We start from the raw sequence: 18,877 nt of genomic DNA, 5'->3' as shown, positions 1-18,877 counted from the left end.
TTCACTGTGCAACTCAAGAGCCACCTTGGCTCTCAGAAGCCCAGTTGCATCTCAAAACAAGAGGCACTTCTTCTCCCTCCCTGCCCGCCCCGCCATTCTTACAGCCCACGTGGCCCCCAGGATAAGAGGAGACATACAGAAGCAGCCGGTAAGGCACGCGGTGGCCAGCAGGAGGCAGCTCAGGCTCACTCTGGAGCGGGCACTGCTTCCACTCCCATGTCTACCCATGTCCATGTGGATGTTCACTTCCAAAGCCCCGCCGATAAAAGAAACAAACTTACAAATTGTCAGCCTTGACAGCAACACCCTTTATTCGGCACCGGGAATACCCTTCGCACAGAACCAGCGAGCTTCACGCGCTCATCTTCCCCGTGGAAATGTTCCCAGGACGCTGCGGGGCCCCAGCGTGCCGTGTGCTCTAGTGGGGATGCTGTCGGAACTGGAGCCCACAGTAACCACACGTGCCAGTTTTTGTTTCTTTGTCCTGAAAACATTCAAAAGGAATGATGTCGTATTTCCATATTCTACTTCAAATCTAGATATTAAACATTGAAAATGTATGTATAAAACTTGAAACAGACTGTCAGAAACACATAAAAATACTCAGTTACTACTGAAGTAAGAATGCAGACTATCAGTCTCAGTTCCAGCCTGACAAAAGCCCCTGGCCTCAGGCTCCAACCCCAGGTTACGCCGCCATCCCATAGAACCCCCCAGGGGCATCACTGTCGGCCTGCAGCTCCATTCACTCGCCACACCTCAGCTGCCTGGAGCAGGGGGTGGCTGCTGCACAGGACCGTGAGGCACACCCAAGCTCCGCCCACAGGGCTGGAGCCCAGGAGGGGACATGCCGGCTGCCCAGTCCCACTTTAGGTGGCTTAACCACTGATGCCTGTTACACTGTCCCGTTTTCAGGACAGGCAACAAGACAATGACAGCTTCTAATAAATGTCAGCTCTAACGAAGCTAAAGTCCCATGACCAGGACTCTGTTTTGGTGAGAACACCAAGCCCAGCAGCTGCCTGAGTCCCTGAGTGCTCCACGGTCAGCGGCCTCCCTCCCTCCCTGCACCCCAGGTCAGCGGCTGCCTGAGTCCCTGAGTGCTCTGCGCAGCCTCCCTCCCTCCCTGCACCCCAGGTCCACATCCCAGCTTCAGCCCATGGCCTCTTTCTCTGGTCCTGTGTTTTTTCTCAATGGTCCTGTATATGACACTCATCAACCGGCATAAAAGATTACACAGGGGCTGTTACAAAATAAACCATGTGCCCTGCAAAGTCCTAACCCCCAATGTGACTGTGTTTGGAAATGAAGCCTTTAAAGAGGTGATGAAGGTAAACGGAGGCCACACAGGGGCCCTGAGCCAATCCGCCTGGTGTCCTTACAAGAGGAGATGAGGAGTCACCCACGGAGGGACAGCCCTGTGAAGACACAGGGAGGAGACCTCATCTGCAAGCTGAAGAGCGAGGCCCCAGGAGGAACCAACAGAGGCACCACGGTCTTGGGCTGCAGCCTCCAGCGCTGTGGGAAATGCGTTTCTGCTGTTTACAGCCCCCGCCTACGGTGCTGTGTGTGGCAGCCTGAGCTAAGATGATGACCAAACTGAGAAGGGCCCAGAGAGGAAAGACGCCTGAGTGTTCGAGAAAAGGAAGGCGGACATCAAGGCTGATCCAGCTAAACATGCCGCCCACCACTTCCCAGTTGAAAGGGGGTTTGCGGACATGCGGCTGTATGTAGGCCCTGTACTGTGGTGCTGTAGGGTGAATGTGCCAGCAGTGTGAACCCAGTACGGGCCGCCTCAGGTGCAGGTAGAGAAGAGGGCAGAAAGAACAGGCACTGGGTGTGCAGGGGAGAATGAGGACGAGCAGGCCGCCCTACCATGCCCGCGGTGGCTGGCTACGCACCAAGTTTATATACACTTTTGGGTGGCCAAGAGCTCCCCCGCCGCCATCGCACGCTATCACCCGTGTCTCCACCTCGCTCACGGGCTGCTCTGCTATCAAATCAATGGCAAAGTTTTCATTCACCTGGAACAAGAAGAAACACTTACATAAACAAATACGCAAACTTGCTAGCTTCATACAATTTAACCCACCACACGCAAATTCATGTGCCACCAGCATGGATCTATGGGGCATGCTTCATTCGACTATTATCATTGTAGACCTTCATGCCTCACAATTGTTAAATTTAGGGCCACACACACATTTGCTTTTCATTGGAATACAGTTCTGAACTCAGAGAAGCGCTGCAAGAATCAGAGCAGCACAGAGGCTTTCCCTTCTGTCCCCGTGGACTCAGCAAACGCTGACACCTGCCCCGTGGGCTCTGCCGTGCCCTCTTCTCCCCACCACACCATTCTGTCCCACCTGAGGGCATCTGTACCACTCTGGCCTGTCCCTCACAGGCCCCCATGTGCGTTTCATAAAAACATTCTCTCACAGAACCTCTATGCAGTTATCCACCTCCGTAAACGTGATACTGATGGGATAGATTTATCTAAAATGCCAAAAATGCCACTAGTGCTGCAATCGGTTCGAAGAACAATGTCCTTCCGGCTTTCCCCTTGGGCCGCAGAGGCCCTGAAAGCTGGGTAGGTCATTCCTAAGTGTTCTGTTTGCTGTACACTGGGTCTCCTCATCCACTGTGTCTTCCACCTGGGCATTTATGACTCATGGACGTGTGCGGGGAAGACCGGGAATTTCACGTCCTGCTTGTGTGCTGATGCTGAGTTACAATCAAAACGGAATGAAAAGCTGTCTCCATATCACGACGGGGTGAAGGACACAGGACTACGTGGAGACGCCAGGCCATGAGTAAGTGGACAGAAGGCTTCCACTCATCCATGTGGGGAAGACCAGGGGTCCGCCTACATATTCACTTATTTACACAAAATCCAAAGGAGAAAGCAATGAACAGTTACTACTGTGAGGTGGAAAGGAAGGAGGACGCAAGCATGATCGTTAGACTTTCTTCCGTGTTTCATAAATCTGACTCTGAGTCTATATTTTACATTTTTCAAAGTTATAAAACTACACTTTTAAAATGATAAAAAGAAGACAAATGGACCTAAGGAATTCCCAAAAACTTTAAAGAGAGAGTAACAGAAACATTTCTAACACGACACACCTAAGAATAAAACTGCTTGCAAAGCAAATAAAATTATTACTGAAAACTCAGGATTTTCAGTGTAGGGAGGGACTAGAGAGGTCAGCTCACCGGCTCAGCAGAAGTCTCGGAACCCTGAACTGAGTTTGGAAGGATCAGTGTGACTCATTCCGTGTCTGATGTTCACACACACCCTTTCTTTTCTGTTCTATCGCCCAGGCTGGAATGCAGTGGCACGATTTTCGCTTACTGCAACCTCTGCCTCCTGAGTTCAATTAGTTCTTTGCCTCAGCCTCCCAAGTAGCTGGGATTACAGGTGCCTGCCACCACACCCAGATAATTTTTCTATTTTTAGTAGAGATGGGGTTTCGTCATGTTGGTCAGCCTGGTCTCAAACTCCTGACCTTAGGTGATCTGCCTGCCTCAGCCTCCCAAAGTGCTGGGATTTGAGGCGTAAGCCACCGCGCCCGGTCTACACACAGCCTTTCTAGCTCCATCCCCAGGACCATGATTAACACAGCTGCCATGAGCACCCCTGCTGCCCACACGGTGGTCTCTAAACATCATTTCACCCCAAAGGGAAGGGACTGGATGCTTTCAAAAGTGACTGGTTCTGGGTCCAGGGCAGGAACTGTTATGGGATGAACTTCAGACACTATATTGTGGCACAAGTCAGGGAAGCTTTTAAGGCAACGAAGGTTGTGTCAAAAGAGGAGTCAACCAGGGGAAACTTGACACATGCGATAATCTGGGGTACAGGAAATTGGAGGGACAAGGGGATTATAACTGCAAAAGGCTGAAACACCAATTTTTACACCCATGATTTCATGAACATATTTTAAAAACTCATTAATTACCTTATTAGGTACTATGGTTTGAATGTGTTCCCCCAAAGTTCCTGTGCTGGAAACTGAATCGTCAATGCAACAGTGTTGAGGCGGGGCGGGGCCTTCAGAGGTGCTGAGGTCACAAGGATTCTGCCTCATGAGGGATTCCAGCTGCCCTCACAGGTGGTAGGCGGGCTCCTGGGAGGAGGAGGAGTTCAGTCCCCTCCATGCACACTCTCCAGCCCTTCACCTTCCACCCTCACCAGATACAGCCCTCAACCTTGGATTTCCCAGCCTCCAGGCTGTAAGAAATAAATCTCTGTTCCTTATCAATTATCCAGTCTCAGGTACTCTGTTATAGCAACACAAAACAAACAGAAACTAGAGAATCAACCCATTAAAGACTGGTACATAAAGGGAAAGAGTCAAGTATTTCTTCTGATTTTCCTACAGAAACTTTACCTCAGCACCAAGGTTTCTTTTGATACAAGTATTCAACCCAATAAGATGGATAATATCATCATTTTACAACCCCTTATGAAATCACAGTGTAGGAGATAACGATCAGAGTCTCTTACTACAACCGGAACCATCATATTATGTGCCTCCTGATGGAGGGCACATCACCTACGCAGCAGCCTCACCAGGAACAAAACACTGACCTCGATCTGATCAAGCCTCGAGATCTAGCTAATTTCCAAAACATGCAGAGACAAGAGACATGTTCAACAACACTACAGTGATGCGGTCAGCAGAATCCAGCTGAGGATGACTCTACAGAGGAAATGACCTGGGTTCTCGAACAAATACATTTTTCCAATGAGAAAAGGAGACAGCGTGGGAGATCGATGGGAACCTACAGATTAAAAGAGACACCAGAGACACCAACAGCTGCATGTAAGAACTCACTTGGGCTCAGAGTCACACTGTAACATTTTTAAAACCATGCAAGATCAAGACTATTTAACACCATTTAGATATTTAACTTAAAGTAACTATAATTTTTAAGGTGTGATAATATTGTTGTCATGTTCATATATTTTGTTATCTTGTATTTTTTTTACTTCCTTGTAAAATCCAAATGTTAGTATCTTTTGAAGGTACACTTAATCCTTGAACTCAGGGGTTGGGGGAACCACCCCCAACGCAGTTGAAAATCTGCATCCCACAATTTACTCACAGCCTGATGCTGACCAGAATGTTTACCAATAACGTAAACAGTTGATTAACACATATTTTGCATGTTACAAGTATTATATATTGAATTCTTATAACAAAGTAAGCTAGAGGAAGAAAATGCAATGAAGGAAATCACAAGGAAGAGAAAATGAATTGACTTTCCATTAAGTGGAAGTGGATGGTCATGAAGGTCTTCATCCTCATCATCTTCACATCAAGCAGGCTGAGGAGGAGGAAGGGAGGGTTGGTCCTGCTGTCTCAGGCGCGGCAGAGGCGAAAGAAAAGCCACTTAAGTGGATTCACACAGTTCAAACCTATGTTGTTCAAGGGTCAACTTACACACATAAAATTTAGACTCAGTAACATGATGTCAAAGATTCACATCAAAATTACCAGGGGCTGGTGGGGCTGGAGTAGAGGCAGAGCAGAGCTGAAGCCAGAATGGCCATTCCAACAACTATTTCGGTTGGTAACTGTTGAAACTGACTGCCTGGGTACATGGGAAAAGGGAATCACTAGACTATTCCCTCTGTTTCACAGAATTTTCCTTTTTTAAAAAGCAATTAAAACATCCTGGCTTGGCAAATAATGTATGTGATGATGCTCACGATGGCAAATTGGGGCACCTGGAAAGGGGACATGCCTTCATTTCCTCTGACTCTGGCATGAGCCAGCCCCTTTCCGCTGCGCCTGGGAATAGTCAGTGAGTAAGTGCCAGGAAGACAAGGCACGAAGCATGGGGAAGCTATGGGAAGTGGAGCGTCGGCGTCTGCGCATGTAGAGGAAAGGAACTCTACACCCCCAGCGGGCCCCAAAGCCCAGGGACGTGGGTCTACCTGCATGTCCCCTCCTGGACGGCCAGCCCCGTCAAGCATGACACCTCTGCCTCCGACGTTGCTCCTGGGGTTCCCCTGCTTAATGGCACAGCCTGAAACCTTGTGCTCCGTCTACGGCGTCCCCACCCCAGAGTGGAAGCAGCAACAGGGCTCACACAAAGTCACTCATTTCTGGAGGCCAGAGGCTCATTCAACGCCACACACAGTCACAGAGAACACACACGCCGCGGGAGGCAGGGCACCACTCTCCCTCACAGATGTGTTTCGGGAAGATTTATTTTTGAAGAGGTTCTGTCAGTTACAGATGACCATTGTATAAAGCTCTTCCTTGAAGATCTATTTCCAGAAACAAAGTAGGAAGTTAGAGGAAAATGAAGCCACATGAAAGCAGAGGCCTGAGCCGTGTGGCGCTGCCCAGGTTATTCTGCACACTCTTGCAACACAAGCCTCTGCTGCTGGCCCGCACCTCGCCTTGTCCCCGCTCCTCGCCTCGTCCCCGCTCCTCGCCTTGTCCCAGCGCCTTACAATGGGCTCTGGAGTGAGCGATATTCTGCTCACCCCTGCTGCAGGCAAAGCAACTAACCAAACAAATTAAGCCTTATAGTGTAAATAATACGGTGTCTGCCTAAGTGACAACGTGTCACCAATGCCACACTAACAAACTGCCGGGCCCCGATCACTGCAGTCAAAGAGACCGGCCACCTCCCCACAGGGAGGGCTGCTGATGCCTCGACACTGGTGACTGACGCGGGATGCCCTCCCGTCACTTAGCGTGCGCAGCTCAAGGGCGACCCAGACCGCCCATCACCAGCAAACGTCTGGCTCCAGATCTCAGAGCAACCGCAGGAATACAAAGAACCGGCAGTGAACACACCCAGCCACAGCACACAGCCTCACTCCAGGTTCAGACTCAAGGCTCCATTCTCACCCGCTTTCACCTGGGGAAAGGTAAGAAAAACTGAAGAGCACTGCGGCCCTTCACAAGGGAAACCAGGGAGAAATGGCACGGCAGCCCGCACACCATCTCTCACTAAGCACATGGCACATCATACACAGTGAATTGTCCAACCACTGTAAAATGAGTCCTTTGTCCGTCACTAATGTAAAAAATAGCAAACACTCTTTCACATCGACCTCTTGATGATGAAATGATTGGGCATAAAAATATTTAGATTTAAACCTTTAGGAATGAAAGTCCTATTATGTCAAACTGAGATTACATCTATTAAAGATAAAACATAAAGTATGTGATTCTGTGACACAGCACCAAAACCAATGCAAAAGGGAGGTAACCACCAGCTGGATCACCGACGCTCTGTAGAATACCGACCCCATTCACGGACATTTAAAATAAAGGTTTAGAATAAAGTAAAAGCTCAGTTCAATTATTTAGAACGTCAGGCATTCTTAACATTAACGCCAATAATTATTTTAGCTAAACGTGTATATATATGTCTACATAAGTATGTAATTCTTAAATCACAGGCAAAACTGGTTTTCATTCAAATTAATTTTTAAACTTAGTAACTTCATAGAAAATGCTCTACAAACCATAATTGAGCTGTCTATACACGTTCAAACTTGCTTTGAGAATGTTGGAATCCAGTGACTAATTTTGCCAGTGCCTTGGAAGAGAAAGAACCACAAGACACAAAGACACAATAGAGAAGCAAACAGGAAGCTAGGCAGCTGCACGAGGGAGGAAATAAAGCCCATCTCGCCGGCTTACTGACAAAGCATGTGAACCTGGGGCTCATGAATTCATAGTTCCAACTATTTTCCTCTGGGTCCTGGGATAAATAAACCTCACTTTATAACCATCATTTCTGACAGTCCAAGCCTTTCTAAAGGAAGCAAAGACCCACGGTTCTTATTAATCCAGAAGATTTATTTTAAAATCCCATTGCCTTCATCCCAATATCCAGATGGTGTATTTGGGAGGGCAGCTGAAGAGGAGGAGCATACAGAAGCAGGAAGCCATACACAAGCAGGAAGCCACACAAAAGCGCTGGAGAGCGCCATGGTGCACACCACACCACCCACGTCTCAATCACCCCCTAAAGGGCACCCAGGTTGCTTCAAGACAAGAGAGACTCAGGCAAACCTCTCCTCTTAATCCCTCCAAGGATGAACCTAAAAGCAAGCACAGAGCTCTGCCTCTGCCACCAACCAGATGACCTGCAAAGGCGGAGGGTGGAATTCCAAGGCCCCTCAATCCAGTCTTCCTCTCACAGAGGACCTTCTCAGCCACCACCATCTGGCTGGGGCCTCATCCTAGCACCCATCCCCAACTCCCAGTCCTGTCTCCCTCGTGGAGCTCCGGCAGCACCACACAGGCACTTTCACAGCTTCCTCCTGGTGACGCCACCTCTTCCTCCTGCCCCCCAGTCCTAGGAACAGTGGCTGCTTCTTGGAGCTGCTGACCCCTGGGTACCTCAGGGCTCCCTCTCAGCTCCCTGGCATCCCTCCTGTGACCAGCAGCGTGTGTGTGTGCACTCACAAGAGCCAGCACGGTTCGGATGGTGCTGCACTGGCCTCAAGAGACAGTTCAATGTGGACGAAAGATATCACAAGTCTTTTCCGCTGCTGATCCGAGGCGTGCTCTTGTCCTAGGTGGTGACATGAGTTACCAGCACAGGTGTGCAGAGCCTCTGCAGGCGCCACGTGGGCCCAGCCTCAGTCTCACTTGCTTCCCCACTTGAGTGCACCCTGCCCTGCCAGCCTCTTGGGAGAAATAAGAATGAGTGACACCAGCCACGGAAGCCTCACGGAGGAACCTCTGGTCAATTCCTGTGTGGGCCTGAAGCCACTTCCCTCTCAATTTTTTTGTTTTAATTGTGGTAACATAAAACTTGCCATCTTTACCATTTCAAAGGACACTATGTATATTCACAGTATTGTGCAATCACCACCACCACCCATCTCCATAACCTTTCACCTTCCTAAACACTAACTCCAAATTCTCCCCCGCCCCAGCAACCACCAACTACCTGCTACCTCTAGGAAGCGACTGTTCTGGTCCCCCGTATTAGAGAAATCATGCAGTGTTCACACAGTACCTCTAAGTACCTCACACAGTACCTCTAAGTACCTCACACAGTACCTCTGAGAAGCGACTGTTCTGGTCCCTCGTGTTAGGGGAATCACGCAGTCTGCTTCTGTGACTGGCTCACTTCACTGAGCGCACCGTCCTCCAGGCTATCCATGTTGTGAGGCGTGTCAAGCGTTCTTCCTTAAGGCTGAGTGATATTCCACTGTTCCTGAGCAGATCACATTTTGCTTACCCGTTCAGCTGACAATGGACCCCCGGGCTGCTTCCAGGTTGTAGTTATAATGAATGATGCTATGACACGAGTGTACCCCAGACTCTTCTTTCAGTTCTGTTGGGCACACTCAGAAGTGGAACCGCTGGATTGGAAGCAAGTCCTAGTTTCAACTTTTTGAGGAACCCACATGCTGTTTTCCTTCGCGGCTGCGCCATTTTACATTCCCAGAGGCAAGGCACAAAGTTGCAATTGCTCCACGCCGTCACCCACACTTGCTTTCTGTTTGGAGGGTCTTGGTAGTTTTCCTCTCTCGTGAGCACTACTCATTTCCATTAACAAAATCTGGACACACTCTTCTCAGAAGGATAAAACTTCACATTATCATAACAAAACAGCACGCCAGGTAGACATTAGCACTGCGTGCAACTGCTCCTAATCTCGGTGGCACCATGCACCTTAAAGCCTGCTACTGAAGAACAGAGGGCCAGGCAGGTGAGGTCACAGGGTCACAACTGGACTCAACTCTGCCAGCCCAGGTGTCTAAGAAAATGTGCAGAACCTCGCTCTGACCCAAACGCCCAGCTGTGGAGTGACTCTGCACTGCCAAGCATCTGAAGAGAGAATCCATCCCGCTGGCGGGCAGATGAAGGCACAAGCTGAAGCCTCCAGCTGTTCCGTGATCCTGACACACACAGCTGGAGAGGTGCTGCACAGAGCTGCACTCAAGGGATCCCAGTCTCCTGATGTTCTGGGTTTGCTGCCTAATTCCTTCTTTTCAAAAACTAAAAGACCTTGCGTATAAACGCTAACGTTTAAATTCAGTATTCAAAAAAAAATCTATAAATGAAGCCAGCCCTTGTGGTGGCGAAGGCAGCAGCGGAGTAGGGCGAGCACACAATCGAGGCTTCCTGGGACAGGCGCTGCTCCAAGCCTTTCCTCGTCTACACGGACTCAATGCTCACGAGCCTGCGAGTTAAGTCACTGAAGCACACAGCCCTCATAAGCCCATCAGTGCAGGAGCCTGAATCCAGATGCAGCCAGGCAGGGCAGCCCCAGCTTCTGACCAAATAAGCAAATGATGTCGCCAAGTACCTGGCTATGAGACTGTTGTTATTGCTATTGTTGTTATACTACACCTCACTGCAGACCTCACCCAATCATCCCTTCTATTAGAGGACAAGTCATATCTGCTTTTAATTTCACTTGTACCACTATAAAACAATGAAAATATGTTCATCAACAGTAGAGAAATACCTGGTCACTTCCAAGTACATTCCAGCCCTCCAACTGACTCATGTGGCCCCAGAGTGCCACCTACTCCAGGACCATGTGAGGCCTGACTTCTGGTCCTTCCTTCAGGGCTGGGGGTGGGCAGCACATTCTTTAGTATGGAAGGAGTCTCCTCACAGGAAGGCCGGTCACAGGCCTGGGGGCCACGGATTCCTTTGCAGGCACCCCTGGTCAAAGCTGGGCAGGAGCCACACAGAGATACTTTCCACTTTTTTTCCGCACAGACCAGCTCAATTATATAGCCTCCTGCTATCCTTGTTCTACAGGTGAAGTTCAGATTCAGTTTATTTATTTATGTTTTTTTCAAGATAGGGTCTTGCTCAGTTGCCCAGGCTGGAGTACAGTGGCATGCTCTCGGCTCCTGCAGCCTCAACCTCCCAGACTCAATGACCCTCCCACCTCAGCCTCCCATGTAGCTCGAACTACAGGCATGTGCCACCATGCTGGGATAATTTTTATATTTTTTGTAGATGCAGGGTTTCACCATGTTGTCCAGGCTGGTCTTGAATGCCTGGGCTCAAGTGATCAGCCCACCTGGGCCTCCCAAAGTGTTGGGATGACAGACATAAGCCTACTGTACCTGGCCCAGTTTATTTGTTAAGGTATTACTTGACAAAACTAGAGGGACAGTACGATCAGGGCTGCCAGGGGTTGGGAAGAGGGAGGGATGAAAAGGCAGAGCACAGAGGAATTTTTAGGGCAGTGAACTCTGTACAACACTGTCACAGTGGACACATGTCATCACACATCTATCCAAACCCTAGAACATACATTAAGAGTGAACCTGTGGACTTGAGTTAGTAATAATGTATGAGTACCAGCTCATCAACTGTGACACAGGCAGCACACTAATGAGAAATGGCAGTAAACAGCAGAAACTGAGCGGGGGGGGCGCTGTGAAAACTCTACTTTCTTCAGTTTTTCTGTAAATCTAAAAGTGTTCCAAAAAATTAAGTCTCTCAGAAGTAAAACAACTACTACTAAAAATAGTACTAACCACCAAATACGTGTTGAAAGAAGGAAAGCTTGGGCAGGATGCCCACTCATCATGTTATCAACATGCCTTGAACCTCCAAGGTATGATGCCAAGATGTGCCCTGAACACTCGGGATGGTAAACCGGGGAAGGCACTGGAGAGGCTGGGCCGGCTGGAGCATTGAGATCACAGCCAGGACAGCCTGGGTGAGTTGCCGACCACAGACACCACCACACTCTCCTATACCCACCCTTACTGGCTTCGCCAATCCTGATTCTGTTTGGTTTCTTTTTAAGCTGTTTCCCGCTACCCTGTGCTACACCAACCAGAAACCAGAAGCTACACAAAGCATGTTCAGCAGAGAGGTGTTTATGACAAGGACCCACATACTTGCCATGTCACTGCAAGAGCTGAGATAGGGAGCTGGGCTGGGGGCCAGATTGCATGAATGAGCCCAAGGGCTTCAGGACCAATCTGCTCCGGAACTGCTCAATCTGAGGCTCCTACCTTGTCCCCACAACCCTGCCACGACACCCACAAAGCAGGGGATGTAGAGTCCAGCCACTGCCTCAGTAACAACCACCCATCGATGCCCAGGAAACCTGAGAACGGACACCACATCCACACCTGGAGAAACCTCCTTCCCCACAGTCACTGCCAAAAGAACCCAAAGGGCCTGCGAACCCTCCCCACATCCACTGGTTTCTCCCCTTCTCCACGGTCACCGCCAAAAGAAACCATACCCTTCCACACTAGGAGAAATCTCCCCTTCTCCACGATCACTGCCAAAATAAACAAAGGGCCTGCAAATCCTCTCAACATCCGTCGGTTTCCACCTTCCAAATGTCAAGTTCATATACCTAACAAGAATGCCCAGGACAGCCTGCACACAGAAGAAATGTCCCATCCCAATGCATGAGCTCCTCTGTGTGCATCACTGGGCTACAGCATTGGAGAAAGTGGCATATGGAACAGACACTTCTACTGGGAAATACACTAACAAGTCAAAGAATCAACAGAAAAGGGTTTCCGAGGATGGCGAGAAGGAGGACTTACCGTATGCCACCACTTACTCAACAACTGACGTGTGATCTCACTGGAGACTTATGATTCGCTTAAAAATATTCACAGGGTTCCATTTCACAAATAAGAAAACTGAACCCATGCTGTGATTCAACCTCACAATTGTTAGACTGCAAGTCTACACGGCTTCTACTCTGAGAGGTAAACCCACCAGACACAAGCCCCTCTCCACCACCATGATCCTGGTAGACATGACTAATCAATCATGGCACACTCTTTCACTCAATGTGGCTCAGGCCTCAGGATCTTTCTCAATCCAACACTCAAGCGGCATTGTGAAATAACCACTATAAAACAAACTTTTCTGACACCCAACCATCAAACCACACAACAGTAAACCAACTGAATTTTGAGAATGTGAATTTACAGTCAGTTCATGATCATGTGAGCTTTTCTGGAACGCCCTGTGGCTCTGGAATAGAAGTAGAAAACTACACACTGGGAATGGATAACATAACCAAGATTGGGGGAGAAGGGAAAATACATGATTTAGGGATAGCTAAGGTGTTAACAAGAAGAATCACCAGGCTAACCAAAGTGGGAAAAAGAGTGAATAAGGTGGCTGTGAAGGATGCTTCCTTCAGGAAGCAATTTCAGGAAACATGGAGGCAAGCCTGACCTAATTCAGAATTCAGGAATTCATAGACATGAGTGATAGAGGAGTCAGGTAAAAAAAAAAAAAAAAAAGGCTGATTTAGGCAGAAGGATTCTAATTTCAGCATTCTTTCTCCAGTGGTCACTCACAGGCATCTGAACTGATCTTCCCTTACAATGTATAGAGCTAACAAACATACTAAGGGAAGAAAAACTCATGTGCCATTTTCAGCTTGTCAGTGTAAGTACCTGTAAAAAACACATACTAATTTATTTGGTGAAAACTATAAAAAACACACCTCCAGGTGGTTAAAAGAGTAATTTTTTAAGTTGATATGATTTACTTAAATCTGAGAGTCTCAGGAGAGTAAGGCACAAGAATTTTAAAAAAGATCACTTCCATTTATATGTAAACCAGAACTACGGTTACAATGTTATGTGTTTCACGGGGAAACAAGTCAGAAATAGACACAATTAATATTATAAGAAAGGTAGAACCCCATCCAGAACTGTTAGGGTGCTTGCAATATGGGAAAAATTTATTTAAATCTTATATATTATTATTTCTTGTTGGTTACATAAAAGTTTTATGAAAGCTTACCTCTCTTCAACAGATCTTTTACTCACCTCTTTCTGACGACCTAGAAACCGAATTCTCCTGTAGTCTTTATCATCATAAACCTGGAAAAAAACAAAAAGGCCATGTGTGACTTTTACAGCCTAATTCTGAAATAAGTCACTTCATATCAATCACAAATATTACAGGAAAGTGTTTTTAACTTTTAGGCCACTGATGAAAAGTCAAGCAAGTGAGGGGCACAGTACTCGGTGTACTTTTACCGAGTACACTCGGAGGGGCATTTTTAGCAAGATACCTGGGATGAAAACGGGTGATCACCTGAACCAGAGAGCAGCACAGAGACATAGCCCGGGAAGGTGGAGCTAAGGCGGAGAGACAAATCCTGACCGAGGAGAATCGCCTCCAGCCTTCTTTCGCATATGGTCAGAGCTTTAATATCCCCCTTTTGAATCTATTAGGGCACATTCCAACATACACAGGGACCCTTGTTCTTCATTTTGGCTTACGACTTTTTTGTGCTTTGGACTACAACCGACTTCTCAGGTTACTAAAATTTATTACTGAATATTACACAAATTCTAAACGTTTTGACCCAAAGAATCGGCGGCCACAGATCGCCTATGGGCAGCCAGTCCACAGCAAGTGCTGCCCGCTGGGGAGACTTCCCGTTCCAGAGCCCGCAGGCCCTGGAAGGACGAGACCCACCGCTACAGGCTGCCGCCACCGTCCCGACCCGTGGGCGTCCTCCCCGGCGCGTAAGCAACAGAAGCACAACCTTACCACGACCTGCGCTGCTGGGGGCGCAGAACCAGAGCCGCGGATGCCCGGCGAGCCCACCGCCACCAGCCGCCTGAGGAGCGGCCGGAGGAAGGGGCATCCTGTACCCAGCGGCCGTTACCTGGCCAGTATGCGTGACCTTCTCCCCGGTCGGCGAGACCCGAACCCCGAAACACCTGGCGCCCAGGGGTCGACTCCGCGCCGCCTTGCCGCACCGGCTCAGCAGCCGGTAGAAGGTCATCGCCGCCGCCATTTTGAGCGGCTGACCTTTGACCCGGCGCAACTTCCCTCTTAGCGCTGACGCATGCGCACGGCTTCTGGCGGCGCCAAATCCCAGGGATTTATTTCGCCCTGGGGAGCGCGCCGGCAGGGCTAGAGGGTGCGCAGGCGCTGCCCCTTTGCGCCAGCAGGTGCAGCCTCACGCAGCTGCAGCCGCAGGCTGGAGCTAGGGCCCTGATGAGGCAGGCAATGGTGAGCGCAATCTTCAGCGCTTAGGAATACTCAGTGGTTCTTATTTAGGGGACAAGCAGGGGAGGATGTAAACTGAAAATACATTGTTTATATTCTTACGGTAACCGATAATCATGAGACGTTTAAATATCAAAAAATATATACATATATTGGGTGAAGGAGTCGACTGCTTGGCCGAAGAGACTGGAAGTGCATTCTCCTCGTTCAAGGCAAGCGTTCCTGAGTGTGGTTATGGGGAACCGCGGAGGAAAAGTATATTTGCGGGATTTCTGCCACAGAGCCTAGTACACCAATTGATTTTACAGCATGCAAATACAGCCTCTAAAAAGGCCCGTTTTGCTTAGAGCTGACTTGGTATAAATGCCAGCTTAACGCTCCAGCATCCAGCTTTTATTTGCTGTGGTCAGAGCCTGAGGACCAGGTGACTCCAAGAACAAAACAGTAGAGATGGATGAGTGGCCGGGGAGATGCTGAAGAGGGGGAAAGGCGATGAGAAACAAGAATGCACGTAAAAACCTCCTGAAAATGGAAAGATGTCCCAACAAACGTGGTGGTCAGAGGGAGATTTGTTCTGGAGCTGATAAACTCCAGCGGCCCGCCCGGTGTTCGCCGGGTCAGGTGCGAAAAGTGGGAGACGGGAGGAAGCGTTGGGGCCTGCAGGGAGCGCGGGGTGGATGCAGCCACGTCTGCAACTCACCTGGACACACAAAGGAAGGCGGATGGAGTCACGGGTAGATACCTGAAAAGGCAGGGATAAGCGAGCTAAGTGTAGAATCTAGGTGGCAAGTATATGGGTGTTCACAGTAAAATTCTTTCCCTTTTTCTGTATGTCTGAAGTTTCTCATAATGTTGGGAAAAATAGCCGTAACCAGCTGCAACTACTGCCCGTCTCCATTCGTTTCCCGGAACCTGTTTACATTTCTCCTGTCCACTTAAAAACATGTCCTCCTTCTCAGTTTGTTTTGACATTTGTATTTGGCAGTTTTTTCTAAGGTCTAATTGGCTGTAATTTATTTTTCGTTCCGGATATCCATTTTCGTTCCTGTTTTTGCATTTTTCTGCCCGAGAGCGCTCCAGTCCCACAACGCGGTGATCCCGGAGGCCCGCAGGGAGTGCGCAGTCCGGGAGTGATGCGTCGGACTCCAGCGCCTGTGCACTCGCGGCTGCGTCTCTGCGCCCGGCACTGGATGTGGACACGCCACGTGACCCCACTGCCGCCATCTTTCTTCCTGGCAGCGGCGTCGGCGCGCCAGTGCGCAGATGCGGGGACCGGCGCTTGGTGAGAGCGTGCGGCCAGGTATGGGCGCCGTGTTCTCTGGTGTGTGGTCCTGGGTGTCCTGAGGGTTGGGGCTGCGAAGGGGTGGGGCCGGCCACCTTGAAACCCTCGGGCCTGTCTCTCCTAGTGGGCCGCGGTCAGAGGAGCGTGACCCGGGGCCTGGCGGTCTCGGAGGGCCAGGGTGGGGGGCGCGGGTCTGACCTTGGGCGCACAACAGGGCCGACGGGAGGGGGTGCCCAGCGAACCCGGGGCGGGGGACCCGGCTGCTCCCGAACGCGACCCTACAGCCAGCACGTAGGGCCGGCCCTGGTGCCGCGGTGTTCTCCGGCCCCTGCAGACCCAGCTCCTCCCAGCCGGGGCCCTTGAACCCTAGGGGCTGGGGCGCGTGCGGAAGCAGGGGCGGGCGGCCGGCTGCCAGAGCTCCGTGCCCTTCCAGGGCCGGGGCCAGGGGGTCGCTGTCCTTGGGGTTTGTCCCGAAACTGGCCCGAAGGAGGGCCTCTGGGACTGGGGAAAGTTGGAGGGAGGAGCTCATCAGTTGAACCACCCTTGACCTGGTGTAACTGTTTGGAAAGGGGTGCGGCCTAGTTTTAAGCTCCGTCCCAGCCCGGTGAGCCGCTCCTCAACATCGCGGAGCTTTGCACGCTGGCCTACACTTGCAGCAAGCGGGAAAGGGAAGGAAGCCACCGTCCACTGCCCCTTATTCTCCTGGCACACTTGGCTGATTAAGGCAGTGTTGAAGCTCAGGTCGAGGCTGCAGCTGGTGCTGGAATGCCCTCCGACCCCAAAGTCCCTGGCTTCCCAAACCTCAGTGAAATAGGGAAAAGGAAGCCTTAAAGAGCAGGTGGAATCGCAGGAGAAGCTATAACACCTTTTTTTCTCTCTCCCATAGATTCGCCACAACATGGCAAATCTTATAAGGAAGATGGTGAACCCTCTGCTATATCTCAGTCGTCACACAGTGAAGCCTCGAGCCCTCTCCACATTTCTGATGGAATCCCTTCGAGGTGCAGCCCCCGTGGCTGTGAAACCCGGGGCAGAAGTGCGCTCACTTCTCTCACCCGGCCTCCTGCCCCGCCTGCTGCCCGCACTGGGTTTCAAAACCAAGGCTGTTCTTAAGAAGCGTTGCAAGGACTGTTACCTGGTGAAGAGGCGGGGCCGGTGGTACATCTATTGTAAAACCAACCCGAGGCACAAGCAGAGACAGATGTAGACCCTTTCCCTCCAGAGTCACGCACATACTCATCATTGCGTCACTTGGGAGAACGGTTGTGTTTCATGGAAGGAATTATCACATCAAAGAGTCGGGGGAGAGTGACTGGAAGCAAACGTCCTAAAAGTTACCCATCACTTTTCAGTGTAAATGAGTAACTACAGAAGACGTAGCATCATCTTATTTCTAAAACGTTCCAATTAAAAACATTTTCCTTTTAAAATAGACTGTCTGAATACCTTAGTTCATTCATCCTCCCTGAACTCTGGCTGCAGGTAGGGATTGGATGGTGCTGGGTGAGGCCAGCCAGGACTTCTCTGTCTCAGTGAGGCTGCTTAGAGCCTCTTGGAAGAAATGGTCAGTGTGTTGGTTGCCCATTGCTGTACAAGCCAAGGCTTAGTGACTTAAATCAGCCATTTTACGTTGCTCACAATTTTGTGAGGCATTTGGGATGGGCTCAGCTGAGTGGTTTGTCTGTTATGTGTGGCATTAACTGCAGGACCCACTTCCAAGATGGCGCCGGCACTCCTGTCTGGGTCTCAGTGCTCCTCAGACTGCACGTGGCACCTCCTCAGGCAGTGCCCACAGCGTGGCTTGCATTGCCCCAGAGTGAGCTTTCTGAGCGTGTCCTGAGAGACCCAAGCAGACGCTATGAGGCTTCCTGTGACCCAGCCTCAGAAATTCCAGCATGTCATTTCTGCTGCACTCTTTCAGTTCAGCAAGTCCCTAGGGTGAGCCCAGATTCACAGGGAGGCCAGGAGCTCCCCTTGCTAGAGGGTGGCCACACCTACAACTGGCAAGGACTTGGAGGGATAGAGTGGACTGGTCCCGCCCTGGGCACCGGGATTCAGAGTTGAGTGAGCCCCATGCCTTGGGGGAGTGCTGTCGTCAACGTGAATTTGGGGGTAGGGAGCACAGTCCAACCCAGAGCAGATGCTGAGATGTGGGGACGGCCTTCTCACGGCTCCTTTCCTCCTGGTCAGGGACACCTCCCCTTCTCCCAGAAAGCAGTTTCTTGAGACAGGAGACCATGCAAGAAGCCTAGCCCTGGGGGTGCGCCCTCACACCCACATCAGCAGCAGGGGCACAGCAAGGTCACCCAGAAAGGCCTGGTGGGGCAGCAGAGGGGCCACCAAGGCCACATCAGGGTCAAAGTTTAGCCCCAGCACCCACATCACTTCTCAAAGGGGAGCAGACGCCGGTGTGGGTTGCTGTGAACTCTGTGCTGTGCCCATTGACCCTACGAAGGGCCTCTGCGAGCAGCTTGACGTGGGTGTTGAGGCCCGCAGGTGTCTGGCCAGTTGAAGAAGGTGGAGGGCGTTATTACTTGAAAGACAAGGGAACCAGCTCTGCAAAGAGCCTGCTTATGTTGTGCAGTGAAAGGGAAGCCCTTTCTCGAGCTGTTCT

General features: G+C 50.2%; 2 protein-coding genes across 4 annotated transcripts; one reads left to right on the top strand and one right to left on the bottom strand.

Annotated features, from left to right (window-relative positions):
• Nucleotides 1–287: 287 nt before the first annotated feature.
• NDUFS6 (NADH:ubiquinone oxidoreductase subunit S6) lies at nucleotides 288–14,797 on the bottom strand. Its single transcript, XM_010362203.2, has 4 exons — nucleotides 14,635–14,797; nucleotides 13,784–13,837; nucleotides 1,902–2,024; nucleotides 288–484 (listed from the first exon to the last, which is right to left on the bottom strand). The coding sequence occupies exons 1-4, from the start codon at nucleotides 14,764–14,766 to the stop codon at nucleotides 419–421; spliced, it is 375 nt and encodes a 124-aa protein (XP_010360505.1). The 5' UTR covers nucleotides 14,767–14,797; the 3' UTR covers nucleotides 288–418.
• Nucleotides 14,798–14,881: 84 nt separating this feature from the next.
• On the top strand, nucleotides 14,882–17,708 carry MRPL36 (mitochondrial ribosomal protein L36). Of its 3 annotated transcripts, XM_010362201.2 has the most exons (3): nucleotides 14,882–14,984; nucleotides 16,052–16,281; nucleotides 17,150–17,708. In XM_010362201.2, exon 3 carries the CDS (start codon nucleotides 17,162–17,164, stop codon nucleotides 17,468–17,470), a length of 309 nt encoding a protein of 102 aa, XP_010360503.2. In that variant the 5' UTR covers nucleotides 14,882–14,984; nucleotides 16,052–16,281; nucleotides 17,150–17,161; the 3' UTR covers nucleotides 17,471–17,708. The 3 variants fall into 3 exon arrangements, with proteins under 3 accessions (XP_010360503.2, XP_010360504.2, XP_030782476.1); XM_010362202.2 differs by having other exon boundaries at nucleotides 14,966–16,302; XM_030926616.1 differs by having other exon boundaries at nucleotides 14,972–16,281.
• The last annotated feature ends 1,169 nt before the right edge of the window (nucleotides 17,709–18,877 follow it).

The sequence above is a fragment of the Rhinopithecus roxellana genome, chromosome 3 (assembly GCF_007565055.1).
Source record: "Rhinopithecus roxellana isolate Shanxi Qingling chromosome 3, ASM756505v1, whole genome shotgun sequence".
Lineage (NCBI taxonomy): Eukaryota > Metazoa > Chordata > Mammalia > Primates > Cercopithecidae > Rhinopithecus > Rhinopithecus roxellana.
The sequence above is the reverse complement of the archived record's forward strand: the minus strand, read 5'-3'. Positions and strand labels throughout refer to the sequence as shown.